At 41.5% G+C, this 18,232-nt stretch overlaps 1 protein-coding gene across 1 annotated transcript in view; it reads right to left on the bottom strand.

Moving 5' to 3' along the window:
* The window catches only part of LOC137424913 (A disintegrin and metalloproteinase with thrombospondin motifs 9), a 218,665-nt gene that overhangs the window by 78,852 nt on the left and 121,581 nt on the right, over nt 1-18,232 (bottom strand). Inside the window, exons 12-14 of the mRNA XM_078776082.1 lie at nt 15,968-16,113; nt 12,315-12,493; nt 2,747-2,883 (exon numbers count right to left, since the gene is read on the bottom strand). Of these exons, the coding sequence (XP_078632208.1) occupies nt 2,747-2,883; nt 12,315-12,493; nt 15,968-16,113 (462 nt within the window). The remainder of the gene's footprint in view (nt 1-2,746; nt 2,884-12,314; nt 12,494-15,967; nt 16,114-18,232) is intronic.

The raw sequence follows: 18,232 nt of genomic DNA, 5'->3' as shown, positions 1-18,232 counted from the left end.
AAAGTAACAATAAAATAAAAATTACTTATTTTACGTTCCGTAGTGATTTCTGAGAAGCCCACATATAATGTTATTGATAATAAATAAATAAATTAACGCTTTTTACCTCCACCACCGAAGTTGGACAGAGGTTATGTTTTCACCCCTGTGAGTCTGTTTGTTTGTGTTAGGGCTAGGGTTAGGGTTAGGGTTAGCAGATCCTGCCTATCAGTGGGATACAAACCTTAAACTGTTCAGCCTGCTGAGGTGTGCGCGCTACGCAGTGCCATTTTAGTTCCAAAGAGAATGGTCACTAAAGCCAGCTGGCTACATAAATGATACTTATTGCCTCTATGATGTATATTACCTTGTGCTCGTGAAGCGAAAAACAAGGTTAGGCATTCGTGTGCGTACATGTATTCATGTGGTGTATGTGCGTGTCTGCATTTTTTAAAAATCATTTTCTCAGAAACCGCCATTTTGTTTCAGCCCATTGAGATTGTCCACCTACTAACAGGGAGCGTGATCTGGGTCTTAACCATTGTGAGACAGGTTTCCTGCATCGTAGCTGCGAATATGGGTAGATATTTGGAAAGACAAGGGTGTCTGGTGAAGAATAAGGTAAGTCTTGTGTTTGTAGCACTTATAGTTTTTGATTTATTAATGTTTTAAAGTATGGACGATAGGCCTCGAGCCTCGGCTTGGTCTTGGCAAGATGGCCACGCGGTTTCGGCGAATCAAGTTCCTAAATGAAGGTTTTTTTTTTTTGTTTTTTTTGTTACGGGGAAATCAAGTTCCTTTCCCCTCCTCCATCTGTCCGAAATGAAGGTTTTTGTTAATGTTATGAATATCATTGCATGCATAAGGTTATAAGCTTTCGGATTATTTTAGGATGGTCGATAAGATAGGGCCAACAACGATACATAGCAGGATATCTCAAAAGGTTGTGGACGGATTTGGACTAAACTTGATGGACAGGTTGGGTGTCTGACGAGGAGGAATCGATTCAATTTTGGTGAAGATCCGGATCCGGATCCGGCTAGTAGAATTTTAAAAAGTGATTCTTCACCATTGAGTGATGTGGCCAACCAGGCAGAGGTTTGCTCTCTACTGAGTGCCGTTCTAGTTGTTTTTGTTTTAGTAGAAAGTTTAGGTCGACAAATGCCCTGGTAACAAATTCAGTGAAAAGCCGATGGATTTTGAACAACTTACGGTTTTTAAGGACAACGTGGGGATTGATGGGTCAGATGATCTTCTCAAATGTTCTCCAGGACCTCGTGGGTTTATTCTAACTCTGATTTGATTTCTGTTTTCAGTTTTGGTGGTCGCTCGAGTGGTTGAACACTGGACTACAACGAATTTGGCGGAAGTCCAATAAATTTTGACCAACTTACAACTTTTAAGAATTTAGCATAGGAAATGACCATTACAACGTTAAGTACAACCCTCTCCCCTCCCTATCTCTCCTCTCCCTTCCCCCCCTCACTTCCCTTTCCCCTCCTCCATCCCTCCCTCTTCCTCCCTCCTCTCCTCCACCCACTCCCCTTTTCTTTCCCTCTCCCCTCTCCCACCCTCACCCGTCACCTGTCCTTCCTCCCTCTCCCCTTCCCTCCACTCCCGGTTCTTCCCCTTCTTTCCCCCTCTCCCTATTCCCTTCCCTACCCTCCCCCGTCTCCCTCTCCTTCCTCTTCCCCTCTCCCCTTCCCTCCACTCCCCGTTCCTTCCCTTCTTTCCCCCTCTCCCTATTCCATTCCCTACCATATCCCCTCCCTATCTCTCCTCTCCTTTCCTCCCCTCACTTCCCTTTCCCCTCCTCCATCGCTCCCTCTTCCTCTCTCCTCTACCCACTCCCCTTTTCTTTCCCTCTCCCCTCTCCCACCCTCACCCATCACCTGTCCTCCCTCCCTATCCTCCTCCCACACTCCCCTCCTGCTCCACCTCTGTCCTGCTCTCCATACTCCTCCCCCCCCACCCCCACTTCCTGTCCCTCCTCTTCCCCTCTCCCCTTCCCTCCACTCCTGGTTCCTCCTCTTATTTCCCCATCTCCCTATTCCCTTCCCTACCCTCCCCCGTCTCCCTCTCCCTCCTCTTCCCCTCTCCCTATTCCCTTCCCTACCCTCACTCCTCCCTTCCCCGTCTCCCTTTCACTCCCCATCCCTTCCCCTTACATCCCCTCCCACCACCCTTCCCTCCTCCCTCCTTCCCTCTTCATATTCCCAGCACAAAGCAAGTCTGCATTTCCCAGCAACCTTGGGTACTTTTGCTGGTGTTTTAATATACTGTGCAATATGAATCTATAAAAACAACATAATTGAAAACAGACTAAATACATGCTTTGACCTTTCCTCCAAAAGGACAGATGTGCGATGGAAAATTACAACTTCCTTTGCTTAATCTATCTTCAACAACTCGCATCCATTATATAATACCGAACTGCAAGAAGACAAATCACATGGCTCTGCTCCATATTGTTAATGATCTCAGTAACGTAGCTTTATAGCGTCTGCTTCACTGTCAGCGATCTCTCTGATCCTCACCACGACAGGACGACCACCTGTTCAACACGAGATCCTCGCTATGAAAAATGGCTTTCGCAAAAACATCATGTGATATCATGTGATATCATGTGACATCATGGTGGTTTGAAACCGGCACAAAAAATGCTTCGGGATTAAAGTGCTTCAGGATTCCCTCTGCGAATCAAAACATGTGGTAAGCAACTTGCTCCCCAACCGCTGCCACAAGAGCGAGGAGGAACCAGACTGACCCTGCAAAGTCCCTGCACGCACACGTCTGTGCTCCCGGGATCACAGGGCGTCCCATCGATCACCCGGTCGCGCAGTTGGTAGTATGCCGTGGTGCTCGCAGCGCGGCAGAACAACTTGCACCGGTCCTTCTGCAGAACTGCAACATAAACGACACGAAATGCTTTTAATTAGCGTATGGGATTTGCAGTTTCCTGCAAGCAAAGTCGGTTCTTACACAAATCATGTGTTTAGTCAGAATTCAAATAATATCTTTGTGACACAACGTTCTATCAGGAGCAGGACAGCCATGTACAAGTTGACCAAATACCTTTTTTCTTTTCTTTACTACTACTACTACTACTACTACTACTACTACTACTACTACTACTACTACTACTACTACTACTACCACTGCTACTACTACTACTACCACTGCTACCACTACCACTACTACTACTACTACCACTGCTACCACTACCACTACTACCACTACTACTACCACTACTACCACTACTACCATTACTACCACTACTGCTACTACTACCACTACTACTACTACCACTACTAACTACCACTACTACTACTACTACTACTAACTACCACTACTACTACCACTACTACTACCACTACCACTACTACCACTACCACAACCACTACCACTACTACTACTACTACTACTACTACTACCACTACCACTACTACTACCACTACTACTACCACTACTACTACCACTACTACTACTACTAACTACTACTACTACTACTACTACTACTACTACTACTACTGTCTTCTTCTTCTTCTTCTTCTTCTTCTTTCATGGCCATACTTATTCGTTATTCCCATATCTCTTGTGGGGTCAGACAGAATTTTTTCACCAAATCTTTCATAACCGGCTGGCCAAGGCATGACAGTTGACTGAAGGTGACACGAATTAGTAATTTGTTGAGGAAGCTGTTAGATCAGGTTAGAACATGTTAGATCAGGTGAATGAAACGATCAGACCGTGCTTGACATTATATCATGTTAGATCAGGTGAATGAAACGATCAGATCGTGCATGACATTATATCATGTCCTATCAGGTGAATGAAACGATCAGACCATGCATGACATTATATCATGTTAGATCAGGTGAATGAAACGATCAGACCATGCATGACATTATAACATGTTAGATCAGGTGAATGAAACGATCAGACCGTGCTTGACATTATATCATGTTAGATCAGGTGAATGAAACGATCAGATCATGCATGACATTATATCATGTCCTATCAGGTGAATGAAACGATCAGATCGTGCATGACATTATATCATGCCATATCAGGTGAATCAAACGATCAGACCGTGCATGACATTATATCATGTTAGATCAGGTGAATGAAACGATCAGATCGTGCATGATATTATAACATGTTATATCAGGTGAATGAAAGGTACAGACCATGCATGACATTATAACATGTCATATCAGGTGAATGAAACGATCAGACCATGCATGACATTATATCATGTTAGATCAGGTGAATGAAACGATCAGATCGTGCATGATATTATAACATGTTATATCAGGTGAATGAAAGGTACAGACCATGCATGACATTATAACATGTCATATCAGGTGAATGAAACGATCAGACCATGCATGACATTATATCATGTCATATCAGGTGAATGAAATGATCAGACCATGCATGACATTATAACATGTCATATCAGGTGAATGAAACGATGAGACCATGCATGACATTATATCATGTCATATCAGGTGAATGAAACGATCAGACCGTGCATGACATCATAACATGTTAGATCACGTGAATAAAACGATCAGACCGTGCATGACATTATATCATGTCATATCAGGTGAATGAAACGATCAGACCATGCATGACATTATATCATGTCATATCAGGTGAATGAAACGATCAGACCATGCATGACATTATATCATGTCATATCAGGTGAATGAAACGATCAGACCATGCATGACATTATATCATGTTAGATCAGGTGAATGAAACGATCAGACCATGCATGACATTATATCATGTTAGATCAGGTGAATGAAACATTCAGATCGTGCATGACATTATAACATGTTAGATCAGGTGAATGAAACGATCAGACCGTGCATGACATTATAACATGTTAGATCAAGTGAATGAAACGATCAGATCGTGCATGACATTATAGCATGTCATATCAGGTGAATGAAACGATCAGATCGTGCATGACATTATAACATGTTAGATCAGGTGAATGAAACGATTAGACCGTGCATGACATTATAACATGTTAGATCAGGTGAATGAAACGATCAGACCATGCATGACATTATAACATGTTAGATCAGGTGAATGAAAGGATCAGACCGTGCATGACATTATATCATGTTAGATCAGGTGAATGAAAGGATCAGACCATGCATGACATTATATCATGTCATATCAGGTGAATGAAACGATCAGACTGTGCATGACATTATATCATGTTAGATCAGGTGAATGAAACGATCAGACCATGCATGACTTTAAAACATGTTAGATCAGGTGAATGAAACGATCAGACCGTGCTTGACATTATATCATGTCATATCAGGTGAATGAAACGATCAGACCGTGCATGACATTATATCATGTGAGATCAGGTGAATAAAACGATCAGATCGTGCATGACATTATATCATATCATGTCATATCAGGTGAATGAAACAATCAGACCGTGCTTGACATGATAACATGTCATATCAGGTGAATGAAAGGATCAGACCGTGCTTGACATGATAACATGTCATATCAGGTGAATGAAAGGATCAGACTGTGCATGACATTATATCATGCCATATCAGGTGAATGAAGGATCAGACCGTGCATGACATTATATCATGTTAGATCAGGTGAATGAAAGGATCAGACTGTGCATGACATTATATCATGCCATATCAGGTGAATGAAAGGATCAGACTGTGCATGACATTATATCATGCCATATCAGGTGAATGAAAGGATCAGACTGTGCATGACATTATATCATGTCATATCAGGTGAATGAAAGGATCAGACTGTGCATGACATTATATCATGCCATATCAGGTGAATGAAGGATCAGACTGTGCATGACATTATATCATGTCATATCAGGTGAATGAAAGGATCAGACTGTGCATGACATTATATCATGTCATATCAGGTGAATGAAAGGATCAGACTGTGCATGACATTATATCATGTCATATCAGGTGAATGAAAGGATCAGACTGTGCATGACATTATATCATGCCATATCAGGTGAATGAAGGATCAGACCGTGCATGACATTATATCATGTCATATCAGGTGAATGAAAGGATCAGACTGTGCATGACATTATATCATGCCATATCAGGTGAATGAAAGGATCAGACCGTGCATGACATTATATCATGTCATATCAGGTGAATGAAAGGATCAGACCGTGCATGAAATTATTACCGTATTTTCCGGTGTACAGTATCAACCGCACCCCCGATTTTCGACTTTAAAAAAAAATTAAAAAAAAATAAAAAATCAGATTTTCGAGGGAAAAAAAAAAATCAGGAAAATTTTAAAAAGAGAAGAGAATAAATAAATAAAATGGAAAGCGAAATATGATGAAAGGAAAGAGAAACTGAAGACAGAGAAAGAGTGAAAATACATGAAATGAGTTGAAAGAGAATTTTAAAAACATTATAATTATTCTTTCTTGCCAATGTGGGGCCCTGAAAAGGGCCGTTGGGTTTAGTCTCTAAAATCCGAAGAAGTCCTCGTCATCTGTTTCTTCAGTCCAATCCGAGTCGGGGTAGGCGAGATCCTCGTCGTCGTTATCCTCTTCTCCATCGTCGGAAAAGGGCCGTTGGGTTTAGGCTCTAAAATCCGAAGAAGTCCTCGTCATCTGTTTCTTCAGTCCAATCCGAGTCGGGGTAGGCGAGATCCTCGTCGTCGTTATCCTCTTCTCCATCGTCGGAAAAGGGCCGTTGGGTTTAGGCTCTAAAATCCGAAGAAGTCCTCGTCATCTGTTTCTTCAGGGAAGACATTACGAAGATCATCATCCGAGTCTGGGTAGGCGAGATCATCGTCGGCGTTATCCTCTTCTCCATCGTCGGTCACTGCCACTTCATCCTCCCAGATGATGTCATCTTGAGTGCCATCAAGTGCATTAGATATGCAGCACTTGAGGAAGGCCCATTCATGGCGGCTATTGTGTGAGATTTTTCCCGCTGAAATCTGCATTGATTCGTGCTAGAATCGGCTTGAAATGCCTATTGTGATCGCATCAATAGCCCGTGAGGGCTCTTCCAAGACGGTGAAGGACTGGTTTGCGTGCAATATCGAGTTGGATGTTGCAATCTCGGACTTCTATGCAGAGTTCTCAGACGGCAAGTATGATGGGGATAGGGAGCCATTGCCTGAAGATACACGTGGTACTTTTGTCAAAGTATTCGCCGGCCCCAGTAAAACTGACATGACGAAAGGTTCACCAGCTTGCAAAGTTTCTGATGTGACAAAGACTCTTGGCTCATTTCTCAAATTTGTGTTGGCTGCAGACACGGCCACGGATCACAGGATGGAACCCGATGAATGAAGAAATAAAATCATTTTGAGGAGAAAGGAGTCTTTATTTCATATTTTTCCATGTCAACAAAACTCAATGGAAAGTAGGAAAAAAATATATAAAATAAAAATAAAAACCTCCCTCCCTACCCGAACTTTTGAGAAAAAAAGGACGCTCAACAACTTTTTATTTTTATGTGGCCTTACTCTGGTTAGTTGGTTAGACAACAGGTACGTCATAATGTCCCATGCAAAACGTCCTGTTTACCATGTTTACGCTTTTGTTTTGTGACTTAATCCTGTCTTTATTTAGCACACTCTATTCACTATGTGACCTGTCATTCAAAGAGGACTAGTTAAAGTACACATTTTCACAAACACGCATAGAAAAATCAAATATTACAAACTTCAAACTTTCTTGTATTTTGACTGGCAGCAGTAATCGGCGTTGAACCTACCTTAGTAACGTAATTGACGATCATTCATCATTGTATCCCCGCAACCCCAAAGTAATACAAGCGTTACGCCTAGGTCCCCCGTCGGTGAAGTGATATGAGTTGACAAAGTGGAAGAAGCAGAAAACATGCTATGATATGATATTTCGCTCACAAGGTTCAGACATACATGGAGGCGGCCATCTTGGATTTTGACGTGGTGACCCAATTTTCAATGGCGTTCTTCCTTATGCCTAGATACACCCACACACCAGATTAGAAGTTGGTACTTCGCTTATTTTTCAAGATATTCCGCTCACAAAGTTCAGACATACATGGTGGCGGCCATCTTGGATTTTGACGTGGCGACCCAATTTTCAATAGCGTTCTTCCTTGTGCCTAGATACACCCAAACACCAGATTAGAAGTTGGTACTTTGCCTATTTTCCAAGATATTTCACTCACAGGGTTCAGACATATATATGGTAGCGGCCATCTTAGAGTTTGACGTGGCGACGCAATTTACAATAGCGGTCTTCCTTATGCCGAGATACATCCACACACCAAATTAGAAGTTGGTACTTCGCTTATTTTTCAAGATATTCATCTCACAAGGTTCAGACATACATGGCGGCGGCCATCTTGGAATTTGACATGGCGACCCAATTTTAAACAGCCTTCTTGCTTGTGCCTAGATACACCCACACACCAGATTAGAAGTTGGTACTTCGCTTATGTTTCAAGATATTTCGCTCACAAGGTTGAGACATACATGGCGGCGGCCATCTTGGATTTTGACGTGGCGACCCAATTTTCAATAGCGTTCTTCTTTATGCCGAGATACACCCACACACCAAATTAGAAGTTGGTACTTTGCTTATTTTTCAAGATATTCATCTCACAAGGTTCAGACATACATGGCATCAGACATACATGGCGGCGGCCATCTTGGATTTTGACGTGGGTTGCACCCACACACCAAATTCGAATGCGGTCCTTCGCTTACGCACGCACGCATGCATGCCCGCACGCAAACACGCACGCACACACGCACGCACGGACGGACGGACACACAGACGGAGGGGAAAGCCATAGTCCCCCTTTCGCTACGCTGTGCGATGGGGGACAATAAAGATTACGTCCCGTTGATATGACAGTTTTTCAATGCACAAACTTTTCTGTTACTGTGTATCAACCGCACCCCCTTTTTTAGGGTTTTCCCGTCGGTAAAAAACCGCGGTTGATACACCGGAAAATACGGTACATGTTAGATCAGGTGAATGAAACGATCAGACCATGCCACCACACCACCATTTTGTTCACCCCCATCTCTTATCGTCCCCCATTCAAAGCCTTGATCTGTTCTACCCCCGCTAATTTCACCCCAAATCCTCTTTTTTGAAATACCAACTTCTTTCCTGGAAGTCCTTGGTGTCCTTGTGTTTATACTTCTCCTACCCCCCACCCCCCTTCCCATGCCGCCTCGCCCCAAGCCCTCTCCCTCCCACACATTCCTGATGTCCCTCACAAACGTTGTGTTTATGTGCTTCCCCTTCTCTCCCCATCTTGTCAACCGCTCCCCTTTTTATACACTTTGTTTGTTTGTCTGTTTGATTTGTTTGTGTGATAAATGTTAGCTCTTTCACGAGCCTCGATTATGTATACAAAAAAACAAACAAAAAAAAACACAATTCTAAATTCCTGATAGTAACATTTGCTTCAGTGAGGATGTCAGGGTGGGGTAGGGGGCAATATCACATCCACAAACCCCCTTGAGGAGTGGGGCTATTGTTTCATTATATCATTAATATCATGCTATTATTATAAGTGTTGTTATTACGTTTGTAATGAGAAGGAGTTTTGGAAAAACCAAAACGCCACGAAAACGCCTTGGAAGAACTCAACGAAAGTGGCAGGAATTGTCGTGTTATTAACCATTATGGGTTATATAGACTGCAGTAGATCTACGATCAGGAGCGATCGTCGACGTGATAAGCATGGACGAATGTCCGGATTTCTCCAAATTTATTTCAGTTATTTGTTAAACAACATTATCGACCATTAAAAAAGGTAATCAAATGTGTTTGTGGTTTACAATATTTTTACTTCATGCAGAGGCCATTGCTTCCACGGAAACGCCATTATAAGCTACTTATACACGTTATCACTGCAGGAAAAACCCCTTGGGGGAAGTGGGACATTATTAGTGTTATATTGTTTTGTAATAACATTAATATTATGCTGTTATTGTTAGTTTTGTTATTAGAAGCGTCCTTGGAAAAACGCCACAATAAAGCTAACTTAACATGGATATACACTTCAACACGCAACCCCATTGATGGCAATGGCGGCGAAAACCCCCTCGGCATAGAAAACCCCCTTAGGGAGGAGGGCGAATGAATGCGCTACAACCTTCATTGTGTGACCCTTAGGCCTCCTGTAAAGTTTGGTTGAGATTGGATAAGTAATGAGTAATGACGGAATGTATCACGGTCAAAAAATCATCAGACAGACGACAGACAGACAGACACCAAATTACATATTTTAGTATGACTAGTACACCCGCAGACTCCGGGAGGGGCAGGAAGGGTAATTCCTCTTTGGGGTATATATATTACAGTCGATTTATGGTCTGGTCTCAAGAACATTGGGTGTGTGTTCATTTACCAAGTTTCTTGTGGAGAGATCGCCAAGTGGTTTAAGCATTCGAGCAAGCACTCCATTCAAAACCGTTAAGGAACGGCTGGCTTGGCAAGCGCTAGCTAGCTGCTTGGTAAATGAGCACATCCCGGTCTTCCTCCCTTTCAGTTTTGTATTAAACAGCGGGAGCGAGTTTCAAAAGTTCACAACGAAAAATGCCACGATAGCGGCAGAAAGGGCCATGTTATTAACCCAACATTTGTGGGTTATATAAAGTACAGTAGATCTTCGTTCAGTTCAGTAAGTAAACCTTACTTCACGGATGTCGGGATTCCTCCAAATTTCTTCATTTAGTATTATAAAGAGCATTAGCAACTGTTTAAAAAGCTAAGCATACGTGTTTGTGGTTTATAATCTTTTTACTTCCTGTAGAAGCCGTTGCTCCCACAGAAACGCCTTTATAACTACCATGGGGAAGTGGGACATTATTAGTATTAATATTGTTTTGTAATAACATTAACAATATGCGTTATCATTAATTTTGTTTTTAAAAGCGTCTTTGGAAAAACGCCACGATAAGGCGAATTTAACATTTATATACACCTCAACGTGCAACCCCATTGAGAGCAATGGTGGGCAAACTCGCTCGGGGGGAAAAACCTCCTTGGGTGGGGGGCAGATGAATGTGCTACAACCGTCATTGTGTAACCCTTGGTCATCCTGTCAAGTTCGGTTGAGATTGGATAAATAACGACAGAATGTATTGGCGTCAAAAATTCATCAGACAGACAGACACAAATGGCGTATTTTAGTATGATGATGATTTCGTATTGTAATGATACTTAGACATTGTATGTTTTTTTCGAATGGTACATTTAAATAATTGGTAAATGTCCCTCTACATATGTATACAGAGAGGGGGAGGAATTATTTTTATGCCTCAGTTGACGAAGTCGCCATGGGCATTATATTTCCAGGCTGTCCGTCCGTCCGTCTGTGATAGGATTTCGTTACCATGATAACTTGAGAACGGCTGAACGGATCTTAGTCAAACTTGGTGCAGGTATGTATAATGAGGTAAAGATGAACTGGTTAGATTTAACATGGAATACAAAATTCCGTGTTAAATTCCATTCCAAATACAAAATAGTTACCGTACCTTGCATTATCCTTAGCACAGTGCAATGGAGAGTGGTAACTTTGTCGGATTTTTTATTCTATCAATACTGAAGCTGGCCTAATTATGGTGTTTGGAAGAGTGTTGGGGTGTAAGAGACTTGTTTCAAATGTAAGAGGTTGTTGGAATTTTGGGCTATGGTCCAGAATAGAAAAAGACTGCAGACCATGGGAAGCTCTGCCAGCGATTTAGTAAAGATGAATGCACTACAGTCCTACAAAGATTATATCTTCAAATCCACATCTGGCCTTGTGGTGCAACGTAGCCCATGTGAGCCTTGACGGACACACTCATGTGTGTTTCTCATCATAAAGAAGTAAAATAAGTTGAACCGTCGAGTGTACATGATTTGCTATTGCTATTTGCATTTGCTTGTTTGAAACTTAGTGAACATTATCTTTGGTCCACAAGCATACCCAATCAATAGCCGACTTGACGTATCCTAAAATAAAAGTCATATTGCGATAATATGCTCTGTGTAAAGCTAATCAAACTATATGAAATGCATTAACAGGTAAAAGGTAAGTGTGCGTCAAAGCAGCAAAAGGTGTAACCATAAACATACATCCATGAGGACAAGTCCATAAATATTATTTACAATTTAGGAATCAATTAATCAAAGATGAATTCCACCTTTAAGAGAATATTTTGCAAATGCACATATTTATGTCAATAAAAGGTTGCTTTAAGAGGATGATAACCAAAGAGAACAACTCACACCTTATGATCAAGCAAATAATCGAGCAAAGAGAGCAGCAAAAACGTACTGCCACTGTACTTTGAGACCCAACGGGTGTTCGTCGGGAGTCCATTAATGTTGAAATGCTTTCCATCGTAAGCTGAGCACTGTTGCTCACGAAATCCCAACCCTTGCTCGCAGGCCTCAGTGTTGCATGAGCGAAACCGCGTATGGCGTCCAATGCAGTATTTACCTCCTTGCCTAGGCCTAGCACAAAGGGGCATAAAGGCAACCAAGTCAGACAGGGGTAAAGATTTGGCAGATATCAAATGAGAAATATTTATAGGATAGCAATTATGTGTGTGTGTATGTCTGTGTGTGTGTGTGTGTGTGTGTGTGTGTGTGTGTGTCTGTGTGTGTCTGTGTGTGTCTGTGTGTGTCTGTGTGTGTCTGTGTGTGTCTGTGTGTGTGTGTGTGTGTACACATGTGTGTGTGTGTATGTGTGTGTGCTGACAAACATCACTAAAGACCCACCTGTTCAACACTGCATTCAACATTCAACCCACAGCATTTAACCCCTGACTATCTCTTCTCCTTCTCCCTCCTTTTGCTTTAAATATTTCCCTATTGATTCTTGTCTTTTTGCAATTGTTGTTTTCATGTATTGTTATGCATTATGTTTGCCACTCTGTCAAAGCGCCTTTGGGCTTCTGGAAAAGCGCTATACAAAATAAATGAATTATTATTATTATTATTATGTGTATATGTGTGTATGTGTGTATGTGTGTGTGTGTACATGTATGTGTGTATGTGTATGTGTGTGTGTATGTGTGTGCATGTGTGTGCAAAGCCCACAGAATCTTGTTTCTCACAGTCTGAGAGTCCTTTAGGTGCTTTTTTGCAAACTCCATGCGGGCTTTCATGTGTCTTTCACTGAGGAGAGGCTTCCGTCTGGCCACTCTGCCATAAATCCCAGATCGGTGGAGTGTTGCAGTGATGGTTGTCCTTCTGGAAGTTTCTCCCATCTCCACACAGGATCTCTGGAGCTCAGCCAGAGTGACCATCAGGTTCTTGGTCACCTCTCTTACCAAGGCCCTTCTCCCCCGATTGCTCAGTTTGGCCGGGCGGCCAGCTCTAGGAAGAGTCCTGGTTGTTCCAAACTTCTTCCATTTAAGAATTATGGAGGCCTCTGTGCTCTTGTGAACCTTCAATGCAGCAGAGATTTTTTTTGTCGGCTTCCCCAGATCTGTGCCTCGACACAATCCTGTCTCTGAGCTCTGCAGGCAGTTCCTTCGACCTCATGGCTTGGTTTTTGCTCTGATATGCATTGTCAGCTGTGAGACGTTATATAGACAGGTGTGTACCTTTCCAAATCATGTCCAATCAATTGAATTTACCACAGGTGGACTCCAATCAAGGTGTAGAAACATCTCAAAGATGATCAAGAGAAATGGGAGGCTACTGATCTAAACTTCAAGTGTCATAGCAAAGGGTATGAATACTTATGTCAATGTGATATTTCAGTTTTTTCTTTTCAATAAATTTGCAAAACTTTCTAAAATCCTGTTTTCTCTTTGTCATTATGGGGTATTGAGTGTAGATTGATGAGGGAAAAAATGAATTTAAACGATTTCAGCATAAGGCTGCCACATAACAAAATGTGAAAAAAGTGAAGGGGTCTGAGTACTTTCTGAATGCACTGTATATACAGTCGTGGCCAAAAACATTGGCACCCTTGCACTTTTTTTCAAATAACTCACAATTTTCTCCCAAAATAAGTTGAAATTGACAAAAGTATTTGGTCTCCACAATTCTTTATTTCACTGTTAATTTACAGAACCTTTGTTTTTTGATTCAGAACTTAATGTATCCTTTTAAATCAGAAATTAAAAGAAATGGCATTGACAAAATTATTGACACCCGAGATTTAATATTTGGTAGCGCAGCCTTTGGACAAATTAACTGCAGTCGAGCGCTTCCTATAGCCATGAATGAGATTCCTACACCTCTCCACTAGCAGTTTGGCCCACTCTTCTGTGCAAGCTGCTCCAGTTCTCCCAGATTTAAAGGGTGCCTTCTCCCAACTGCTGTTTTCAGATCACCAACAGGTGTTCAATGGGATTTAGATCTGGACTCATTGCTGGCCACTTCAGAACAGTCCAGCGTTTTGTCTTGAACCATTCCTGGGTGCTTTTTGAAGTGTATTTGGGGTCATTGTCCTGCTGCAAGACCCATGACCTTCGACGGAGACCAAGCTCTCTGACACTGGGTTCAACATAGCACTCCAAAATACCTTGGTAATCTCCTGATTTCATGATGCCATGCACACATTCAAGGTACCCAGTGCCAGAGGCAGCACAGCACCCCAAAACATCACTGAACCTCTTCCATGTTTAATTGTAGGGAAGGTGTCCTTTTCTTTGAATACTTCATTTTGTTTTCTGTAAACATAGAGATGATGTGCTTTCACCAAAAAACTCTAATTTTGTCTCATCTGTTCACAGGACATTCTCCCAGTAGGCTTTTGGCTTGTTCAGGTGTGTTTTGGTAAACTCCAGTCAGGCTTTCTCAGCAGTGGGGTCCTCCTGGGTCTCCTACCACAGAACCCCCTTTCATTGAGATGGTGACGGTTGGTGCGAGTTCAAACTGTTGTACCTTGTGTCTGAAGGTCAGCTTGAATCTGTTTGGCAGTTGATCAAGGTGCTTTCTTCACCATTCAAAGAATCCTTTGCTGCAATCCTCGATCATGTTTTCTCTTGCGGCCACATCCAGGGAGGTTGGCTACAGTGACATGGACCTCAAACTTCCTGATAACATTGCGTACGGTGGACACAGGAACATCAATGTCTCTAGAGATGGACTTGTAGCCTTGAGATTGTCCATGCTTGGCTACAATATTGTGTCTGACCTCCTCAGACAATTATCTGGTTTTCTTTCTTTTCTCCATGCTCATTGCGGTACACATAGTGACACAAAACAGCAGAATGACTCCTTTTCTCCATTCAAACTGGTTGAATGAGTGATTTTTTTATATTGCAGGCACCTGAAACTCACCGCAGGTGAGTTCAGTTCCAAAGTAAAGGAGACTGCTTGAAATCTAATTATTTCTAACAACTTCTAAAATGTGCCAATAATATTGTTCGGGCCATTTTAGGATTTGTTTGTGGAATAAGCTAAGATTTCCTAATTTTTTCAGCTTTTTTGTTTTGTTCCACTGCAAACCAAAGAAATACATATGTCGAGATCAATAGATTTTTTAATTTCAACAATTTGCTCGAAAAATGGTGCATTATTTGAAAAAGTGCAAGGGTGCCAATATTTTTGGCCACGGCTGTGTGTGTGTGTATGTATATATATATATATATATATATATATATATATATATATATATATATATATATATATATATATATATATATATAGAGGAGAGGAAGAGAGTGCGAGAGAAATGTATGTATATATTGTCACTCTTGGGCACAGGGACTTTGGCCGGGACAGCATACAAATTTTGATTAATTATTTGAGAGATTTGCCATGGTGAAATGGATATATATATATATATATATATATATATATATATATATATATATATATATATATATATATATATATATATACATATATATATATATATAAAGATATATTGTTAAATCCATCAAAGTATGTATAATCACAATGCACTGCGAGTCAAAACTACTTGATGTGTATTATGTCGGATGAAGTGTTATGGCTTATACTCACTGAGGGTTATTGCAGTCTCGCATGGATGAACGGATCCCACTTCCACAAGTCCTGGAACAGGCCGAAAATGGGGCCCACATTCCCCAAGCCCCTCCAACAGGCTGCATCTCGGGCTCACGTGGAACACACATGCCATGCCAGCAGTGCTGTCCAGGACGTAAATACGAAAAACACAAAGAAGGAGAACCACTGATTATAGCGTGTAATCTTTACCATCATGGCCATATTTAGCCCCTCTGCTTAATATCAATCCACCAATCCTATGATTCTACCATATCCATTATTCTTACATTTTTCATGACTTCATCATTTTCCTTTTCTCTGCCCCCAGTCTATGGTCGAAGGTATTTTAAAGTGATGCGACATCAGCTTGTCTATGTTTTGCATTTGTTGCTGTTAAGAAATCCAGCGTTCCATTCCGAGATAAAGAGCCATGTGTGTTGGGTGCAGGCCCATTTCTCGTTTCCCATATAAAGCTTAATGTGAGACAGGCACAGGAATCCAAAAGGGAATTCTGAAACAGGGAAGGGCTAGGCAGCCATTCCATTATGTTACTCTAACATGGTAAGTTATAGAGACGTGCATCGTGAGATGAGTAAATGAACAATAAGAACAACTATCCTATTCTTTTTTCAAAACGTATGGTATGTATGTTATTCTGGTAAAGTAAGTGGTTGGCTGAAGCCCCACCAGCCCCTTTTAAAAAGAGTAGACCATTGTGTGCTGGTATCCTGATCATTTTGTAAATTATTGCCATTGAAACTAATTTGGCAACATCCACTCATCTTGAAAAGAACAATTAATACTTATTAGACTGGGTCCATTTACATATCATATGTGCAATGGAGAAAAAATCAAGAAAGAAATAAAATTAAGAAAACAAAGAAAAATATATTGGGGGAAAAAGAAAATTAATTTGGGGGAAACATAGAGTATGCGAGACTGGAAAGGATGGGGGAGAAAAAGGAAAAGAAGTTGGGAGGAGATAAAGTAGAAATAAGAGATGGGGAATGTATGGTGCATATGGGGGTGGTCAGTTCAAACACTCCCCAAGGCCTTCTATGTTTTGTTTGCAGTGATCTCAACATTTTTGGAGAGCGTTACCAGAATTTATTAAATAATTGGGTGAAGTACTACAGGGATATTGTGGTACTCCACTGCACTAGGAAATTCTACCTCAACCTGTTAATTAAATATAAAATAATTTATTGACTGGATGACAATTGTCGGAATGCTAAATTGTAATTAGCTTGCATATTCGCACTGGTGTTGGGCTAGCGGCTAGGGTGCCGGCTTAGGATCCTAGGATCCTGGGTTCGAATCGCGGTCGATCGCTGAATTAACGCCAGGGGGGTTGACTCAGCCTGTCATCCTTCCGAGGTCGGCAAATTGAGTACCAGTTCACTGGTAATTCCCTGCTTGTCGTTAAAGGCGGCAAAAAGGGTTGGCGTCAGGAAGGGCATCCGGCCGTAAAACATTGCTTCAAAAAGGGGATCAAAAAACAACAACAACCACGGTTCCCGAAAAAGGCCAACCCCCGCTTGCGGGGAAAAATGGCCTCTAAAGGTGGTTATTTTATATATATTCGCACTATAGCAAATGGACTTTTGTGAGTGCCATATCCCAATACCCTCTGGGGCATACTGAGACTTATATAATGATATGCAATGTGTATATAAATGGAGGCCATGTTTACATCCAATACCCACCTCCACCCCTTCAGCCTTCTCACACTTCTCCTTGCTTGGTATGCACAGCAAGCATAACTATGATTGACATAACCCTCATGGTGCATAGCGTTACCATAGTATGCCATGGTAACGTGGCTCACGTCATGCAGTGTTCTGCTTTCCTCCAAATAAGTTGACTGAATTGGAAGTGTTGTATTAAAAAGTCCGCTTTAACCCTGCACTGTCCTGAAAATTTTGCATTCAGATGAATGAATAAACTTTGTCAAAATTCGATTAAACTTGTCACACATATGGTCCTAAATTTGCCACCAAAATGTGGTGGATTTCTATGGCCGAGATACCTGCAGAAAGGCCTATTTTTGTGAAAGATGCCATGGATTTATTTTTATTAGCCAAACGACAACAAATGAGATAAATAGCTGATACATTTTCAAATGAAAATCCACAATACAGTATCAACTGCAATAGCCACACAATAATGGCAGTATTAATTGGGCCTTACTCTCCTCTCAGATCAAGCCATGGGACCACCGAACTCTGTATTAGCAAATGAATGATCCATTTTTGGATAAGT

The sequence above is a fragment of the Myxine glutinosa genome, chromosome 4 (genome assembly GCF_964187855.1).
Source record: "Myxine glutinosa chromosome 4, kmMyxGlut1.1, whole genome shotgun sequence".
In the NCBI taxonomy this organism is placed as follows: Eukaryota; Metazoa; Chordata; class Myxini; order Myxiniformes; family Myxinidae; genus Myxine; species Myxine glutinosa.
The sequence above is the reverse complement of the archived record's forward strand: the minus strand, read 5'-3'. Positions and strand labels throughout refer to the sequence as shown.